A 7949-nucleotide genomic window follows, 5' to 3' on the forward strand; every position below is an offset into this window, starting at 1 on the left:
TATACTGCATTTATAGAATTTCAAACTTATATTAAAGTGTACAATTATTTAACATTATTAAAATTACAAATACCATATTTCTCACAAAACATAAACGTTCGTGTTATTACATATTTAAATAATATTAATGTATATACAGCGTGTTCGATTAGGGGTGGGCATTCCTTAAGGGAATGGTAGCTGAGGTAATTGTGAACATCTTTTTCCTTTACCAAAATGCTCGTTAAGGCTTAGTTTTTGAATTGTTAATTAAAAATAGCGAGCAATTAGAGCGCGCGCATTGATATGGCGCGCAGTGCGCAGGCGCAGTCGCGAGAGCGTCGTCTACGAATTGACATGGCGCGCGGTTTGTTCGCGAATAAAGTTGCGCGTGGTTCTCGTAGCCGATACTTTCGCGTGTTTCTCGTTTATTAATTCAAAAATTAAGCCACAACTTGCATTTTGGTAGCAGAAAAAGTTATTCAGAAGCACCCCAACTACGACCCCTTCGAAGAATATCCACCCTCAGCCGAACACCCTGGGTACAACTTCGTCATGTTAGAAAGGTACGGAAAAGTATTGCAACAATTATTGATATTTTTTATAGTGCTTTATTTGCTTTAATTTATCAATAGCTATTGCGTGATACTTTTTGACACATTATACGCTTGTTTCTTTCACATGAAGTACTTCGTGTTACCTTTCAAATTAAGAAGATCGCGATTCTTCTTAATGGAAAACATTGGCAAGAATTATCATTGCTTATACAATTATATTCTATTAAAGACGGCGTTCATAACGATAATAAATAAAATAAGTTACATGTTAGCACAATAATGATATGAAAACAGAAAGCTGGTTTTATACAGAAATATACATACAGAGTATCTCAACCTAACTTAAATATTTCATTCCACTGATTAGAAAATATATAAGTATTGAAAAAATGTTTGTACTTTTTATGTTTGTGTTGATCTCCATTATTCACTTTTAAAACAATGTTAATGATCGAGTTATATGAAACATCAATGAAATTTTTTTTTTTTTTATTGAGCCACGTCAATTGCTTCAATAATTATGAGATACACTGTATGATCGCAAACATGGAATTATGCACATGTATTACCTCACCTGTTATATTATACATAACCTTGCACTCTCACATACCAATATAAATAGTCATAGGCACTAAAATGATAAATTATTGCTAAATTAGTCATAAAATTGAATATTTTCCATTAGAGTATTCAATTATAGTTACACCTTAATATTGCAACACGAGATTTCTACGAACATTCCACATTTGAATATCTATTAAATGGAAATTAACAGATTTCAGTTGTTTAATATGCCATAGCTTAATAATGTCATTACATATATACAATAATATTCACTACATAAACATGAAACAAAAATATGCTTCATTCATAGAAATTAATGAAAGATTACAATTTGTTCTCCAGCTTCTGATATTGTTATTTTTACACAAAAGTAAGAAAGAAATTACTTTCTAATTAGTACATGCACACTTGGCAATAGTATCCTTTTTCATATATATTTAATGATGATCGATTATGGCAGTTACATTCAGTATGATATGCCAGCACCAATTCCATCACATTATACCACATCAATTGAAATTTAGATTTTCCAAAAACGAATACCAATGCCTTTAAGAGAGCGTTTTCTTAATACTTAATAACAATAAGTATTGCATTAATTTTACATGTATAAGATATATTTACATGTAAAGGATAAAAGGAACATTTTACTTTTAATGAAGAAATGTAAACACTGTATACTTATTTTTTTAATTGCACAATCACATTTCAGTGAGAGAATTGAAGAACCAAATAATAGAAAATAATTCATTTTTTAATTAAAACTTTTGACGATTAAATACTTCATAAATTTATTTTGTGCTACATCAATAAAATGCTATATCGTGTTTCGAAGCATATGTAATTATATAAATTATTACAATCAAACATTATACAATTTGAAACATGAATATTTGTGATATATGTAGCAATTTTTCATGCCTTTTTTTTTTAATAAGTTACCGTTATTTATCAATCCGTTTTTTAAAAACAAGTATGCAGTAATTTTCATTTACAAATTTTCAGAATGTATGAAATTGATTAGGCCTCCATACATTACTAATAACAAATTTAGTAATAAATAATCAATAGTATAGAATCTTATGCAAAATTGCATATTACATAAAATGGCAAATATTTCGTAAACGTATAGTAACATTTATAAATAGAAATTAAGCTATCTATATGGCACAAATAAAATAAATATAATCTAAAAAGAGTATCATAAATTATAAAATTAACAGTATAATCGATTAAAATTCATTGCTAAATTTTTGAATATTAATATAATTTTTGGATTACTTCGCAGCAATTAGTAACTTTTCGCTTATTTTCAAGCGATTAATATAATTTATGATATTATCAAGTTGCAGAAGCGATAAACTACACATTGCAACATATTTTTTCCCATATTTCCTTCTGATTCAAAGATTCCAGCACCTTATTTAGATCAGAATATCAGTACCTTCTTTACTATTGCCTTTTCATGAGACGCTTTAATCATGCATGGACATACTGTAATATAATCAAAACTGTTTTTCTTCCCTAGAATAACATACTTTTTTTTTTTTACAACTATCATAACATCGTAACAGATTTTATTTAATTTGTAGTTTTTTCGACGGAACAATTTTTAATCTGAACCTTCGATCCACTGTCAAAAGTGCTATCATATTAATGCAATACTTAATAATGCACGTATAAATATGGAACGATGATTGTACAATTTGTATTGCACTTGATAGTACAAAATAACTTTCTAAATATTATTGTTTTATCGATTGTAAAATTGTTGACTCTATGTCAAAGAAAAATTTTACGTCTTCTTTGGCAACCCCACAGCAAAATGAATCATACCTATAATTATTTCAACTTAAAACTAGTCATTTTGTTTGAATAATAGGTAACAAAGTGATATCATACCTGTCACTTATCGTTCTAATAAGGAGAACAGAGAATTAAGTTTTCATTGTATCATACAACTTTTGTTTCGTTGAGCTAACCCAGCTCTAGATAGATCGCGTTCTATTTCGTCATCATCTTCTATACTATAATAACGTAATAAAATATAAAATTATTATTACACATATATCTTAATGTATGTTTAATAAATATTATACATACGCTCTTTCTTGTGTATCAAGATGATGAACTAGCTCATCTCTCTTGTTCACAATAGAAACTAATTCTTCTAATAGTAAATTTTCTCGCATTTTTTGTTCAGGAGTTTTTCTCCAATCTTCAACCGCTAGTATACTCCTCAATTCACGATTTAACAACTCAAATCGTCGTTCTAAATCATCTTCCTTTTCTCTAAAATATTATTCATTTAATTTTTCGTATATACTTAATTAATCAGAAGATAGAGAAATATCACTGCTTACAATATATTTAATTGCATTTGCCTTCTTAGAAGTGCATTTTTCTTATTAACAAGAGTAAACCATAGAGACATCAGTCTTTCAGTTTCATCTTCGTTATCACTTTCCATAGCATCCCGAAGTTGTTTTTCAAGTTTACCAGCTTGAATATCTATTTGAGTTTGTTCTCTTTCTAATGCCTCTAATTCATTTTGAATGTACGATGTCATATCCTTCCCCAACTGGATAAACAATAAGTATTATTATAACTTGAATTGTGTTTTAAAAATTCATTAAAAACATACCCCTCTGAGTGCATATGAAGTACCATCGGGACTAGTTTTATCTGGTGAGATTCTTTCAATTATTTTGGAAAACGAGTACAGAGGAGATGTGATCTTTTTATCACCATCTATAACACTCGTACTTCCTAATATATTTCCATTGTATTCAGACTGAAATATAAATGTATAAAAATTTATATATACATGGTATACTTGTATAGAAAAAATAAAATAATAATTGCCAACCTTTGTACTAAATTTATCACCAGGAGTAGACGGTGTGATACTTCGTCTTGGACTATTATTCTGATCATCCATTGATCGTCTGTCACTGCTATTGTCATCGTTAACTTGACTCGAAGTAATATTAACTCCCATTTTTACTTCAGCGATTAAACGCCTTGCCCTTTCACGTAACTGTTGCTGTCTTTCATCATCATTCTGACTCTATAAACGATCAAATATAATTATTTTCGATTATACAGTCTCATGAAAATTAATGAAAAAACAACGACGATGGGTTACAACAAAACATATACGTATATGTACAACTATTTTACAGAAAAACCATAAAATTGAAAATAAAATAAAACCTCGATAGGACTAGCAGCAGTAGAAACAAGGCCAGCTGACTTTGTATTCCTAGCCTGTTCTAATAGTTGTCTGGCACGTTCTCTTAATTCATCATGCCGACTGACTAATGGCTGATATATAAAAAAAAAGGGTGATAAATTAGTTGCAACACTACATGAAATCCTAGAAAATAATGGAAAGCTAATTACATGCTGAGAACGATGTTCTCCTTGAGGTGATGATATACTCTGACACTCGATATGATTTCCCCTTTCATTTGCGATCATTGAATCCTGTACAACACAAGTAAATTCAATGTAATAAATAAGCTGAAGTATATTTATATAAGTTTTTAAAAATGGTGTACTGACATCACGAATTGGTGTTTCCGATTTGTTCACTGTCACCGACTGAGGCCATTCTTCATCAATTATTTGAATGTTTTCCTCTTCTTCGTCTGATCCAAACGGATCAGTTAATTGGCGACGAGTCATTAATATAGGTCGTTGTTGAACTTGCAATATTCTTGGCGGAGATTTACTCTATAGTAAATTCGAATTAGTACCTAACATTATAAGCTTAAAAACAGTTCATAATATTATATCAAATAATTGATACATAATAATTATCTGTATATTGTAAAGAAAAACAGTTACATACTTTTTCTCTAGATAAAGATTTTTCTTTAGTCGGTGATAACACTTTTTCTAGAATACTTTTTGAACTGGCTAGTATAATATCCTTAACATCTTTAACACTCGACGGAGATTTATCTTTGTTGCATTGATCGTGATCTTGATTTTCTATATTTAAACTTAAGTGCAACTGATTCTTTAGGGAGTCAATATTCACATCCTCCTTTTTATTATCAAACGGGTTTGATCTGGAAAAACATAGTTGTAATTTTTCTATTATTTTTGTTTCTTTCTCTTTTTTTTTCTCTCTTGTAAGTGATCATTTACCGTCTATTAGCGTCTGCTTTATTATTTTTATATTCCGCTTGATCTTTCTTCCGTAAATTAATTATTTCTTGACCGAATAGTTGCACACTCACATCTGAATTATTGTCTGTATTAAATCTACCAATCATGTAAGAAGATTCATCTGCAGTTTTACCTATTTGATGTACCTAAACATATAAAAAAATATAAAGAAGTATAATTGGTGACAATATGAGACAATGAAAGAATAAAATGTACCTCTAATTCATGACCAGTGAAATGTGCTCTCAACTGATATAAATATGTCATCACAGCTAATTTGTCAGGTACAGTTAATATATCCATATCTGATGGTTCTATTACTCTTGGTATACCAAGAGCTTGTCCAGCATCAAATGCTTTTTTACAGTTACCTTTGACATCATGTGGTAACAACGAATCTATATCTCTGTAAATTTACATACAAATATAAACTGAATAATTTTTTGTTAAAATTAGAAACACATACTGTTAAAAAGAAGAAGATAAAGAATCGCGTGCCAACCATTTATAAATAGAACAAATAAATAAAATTTTTGGCACATTGCCAAAGCCATGAATTAATATATCTTTGTTTACAATACAAGTATAAATATCTTCTCGTTAACTTTCCGCATCGATTAATTATTTAAATATTAGTGAAAAAATATTTAATATATACGCACATAAGATCAGGTCTAAAATGATGTACAATTGCACAAAATGCAATTCCGTTTCTCCAAGATGTTGTAAGATTAGTAACTTTCACACCGGGATAATCTTTTGTCACCTCTTTACACCATTCTAAGAGATCTTGACCTGGTGTTATTTCTTTTAACTTAGGAATATTGCCGTCGTTTTTTGTGAATTCTAACGGTTGCAATGGTAATCTTGATAGAGTACTATGTTCAATGTTTTTACTACAATAATACAAAATATTCCTTGAAAGCTGAATCAATTTTTATACAGTTCATATTTCATTATATTAACCACTTCAACATACTTGTTTTCAACTGCAACATTGTCCTTTAAAGGAGATTTTTCTTTAAAAGAATCACCAATGCCTGTTAGACTAATATCGCGTATGAAGCGATCTGTTTCATTTACAGGTGTAGTATCATCCTTTGATAAACTTGCCACTGTTAAATACATATATAAAATATCGGTAGATACTTATAAATGAAGGTACATTCACCGAAACTTACCACTTATCGGTGTACTAGGTAATTCACTTTCAGTAAGACTACTAGTCATTAAATCAAGTTGAGCAGATATATCTAAGATTTCATCGAGATTTTTTACGCAGACTTCTTCGACGTCTTCGGGTATATCTTCGTTATCAAAATCATCTAAAGGTGCGATATCGCTGTTATTGTTAACCGACATTAAACTAGCCATACTCTGCATATCCTCGTCCCTGATGAAACAAAGCGGCAAATATTACATTTTATCAACCAATTATAAATGCAAGTATCAGCGGTATTATATTCTTACGTCGCTTTGCCTTCTCGTAAGAAAACGCACGATAAAGTACATTCTAATGTAGCGCTAACAATTTTCTTGGAAGTAGGTTTCAAATCCAACTTAAGTTGTTGCTGACTAGATTCTAAAGTTGCATATTTCTTCATATTTATGTTTGTTGCGGCCACATGCCTTCTTTTACCGGTAGAAGAGACCTATTTATACAGACAATTAATAGCAACATCCTTTTCAATTACTTCTGTGTAAAACATTTTTGATAATCTGTGTTTCTTACATCTTCAATCACAAATGTCCAATCTTTGTCCTCTAATTCATGGGTCCTTGGATCTTTAAACAGAGTCACTGAAACTGTGTGATTGTCAGGAACTGCCCAACTAATAACCCCTTTTAAGGGATCGCTTAAACTTGGCTCCCAATCCAATGGTTCTGAGCTAACTCTTCTACTACGTCTTGTCCATACAACGCTTAGCTTGTTTGGTTTCCTACATACAATATACATAGAAATTTGTAATAACTGGTATCGGCTAGTGGAATTAAAATAATATGGCATGCTTACCATTTTGTAGTTGTTTCTAAAGTAACTTCATGATACGAAACGGTGAATTCAAACTTTGCAGCTCTCTTGTTTACTCGTTGCAATCGTTTCCAAACGGAACTCATGTTCTTATTTATAATAGTTGTTTGTTCGGATGATTGTCACTATACGTTGTTCAACTTGCGATTACTTACAAACGCGTTGAATCTGGCACATCATTTCTTCATGAGAAATTACGAAAATTCTGAGATCTATCGTTGACAAAGGATACTATTTGATCTATACTACTTAAGTGTTAAAATCGCTCATGCGTCTGATACCACTACTTATAGTGATGCACTACGAGATCATTTATTTCTTTAAACAGCTTGTCACACGTATCGTTATCATGTTTTTAATCGCAATATCATGCACATATAAAATACGTTACACTTTGATATCACGGTAAATGAAGAAACAGCCACAAGATCAAAAAGTTTCACAATCTATTCGATCTTGTGCTGTGACGAAACCATTCTAATTTATTGATCTTATACTATACGATTCTATGGTAGGAAACCTACTTACTACGACTAAATATATTTTTAGCAATAATAGTTTATTTGAAACTTCTTGCGAAGAAGTCTTCATAAATCATTATATAATTTGTTAAAGGGAGTGATATCAACTATAATTGT

At 30.3% G+C, this 7949-nt stretch overlaps 1 protein-coding gene across 1 annotated transcript; it reads right to left on the reverse strand.

Moving 5' to 3' along the window:
• Positions 1 to 5: 5 nt before the first annotated feature.
• LOC114876616 (EH domain-binding protein 1) lies at positions 6 to 7778 on the reverse strand. Its single transcript, XM_029188336.2, has 18 exons — positions 7294 to 7778; positions 7012 to 7219; positions 6750 to 6931; positions 6461 to 6672; positions 6259 to 6394; positions 5942 to 6175; positions 5496 to 5685; positions 5259 to 5425; positions 4957 to 5179; positions 4668 to 4838; positions 4506 to 4589; positions 4317 to 4427; positions 3970 to 4170; positions 3745 to 3894; positions 3464 to 3681; positions 3204 to 3392; positions 3003 to 3127; positions 6 to 2936 (listed from the first exon to the last, which is right to left on the reverse strand). The coding sequence occupies exons 1-17, from the start codon at positions 7395 to 7397 to the stop codon at positions 3046 to 3048; spliced, it is 2862 nt and encodes a 953-aa protein (XP_029044169.2). The 5' UTR covers positions 7398 to 7778; the 3' UTR covers positions 6 to 2936; positions 3003 to 3045.
• Between the last annotated feature and the right edge of the window lie 171 nt (positions 7779 to 7949).

Source organism: Osmia bicornis, chromosome 11 (genome assembly GCF_907164935.1).
Source record: "Osmia bicornis bicornis chromosome 11, iOsmBic2.1, whole genome shotgun sequence".
In the NCBI taxonomy this organism is placed as follows: Eukaryota; Metazoa; Arthropoda; class Insecta; order Hymenoptera; family Megachilidae; genus Osmia; species Osmia bicornis.

Excerpts from the sequence above, each read along its gene's own strand:
- LOC114876616 (XM_029188336.2), bottom strand. The coding sequence starts at position 7,397 with ATGAGTTCCGTTTGGAAACGATTGCAACGAGTAAACAAGAGAGCTGCA. Across the intron at positions 6,395-6,460 it reads ACCTAGTACACCGATAAGTG|TGGCAAGTTTATCAAAGGAT; the intron begins GTAAGTTTCGGT and ends TGTATTTAACAG. Across the intron at positions 4,839-4,956 it reads AATCTTTATCTAGAGAAAAA|AGTAAATCTCCGCCAAGAAT; the intron begins GTATGTAACTGT and ends AATTTACTATAG.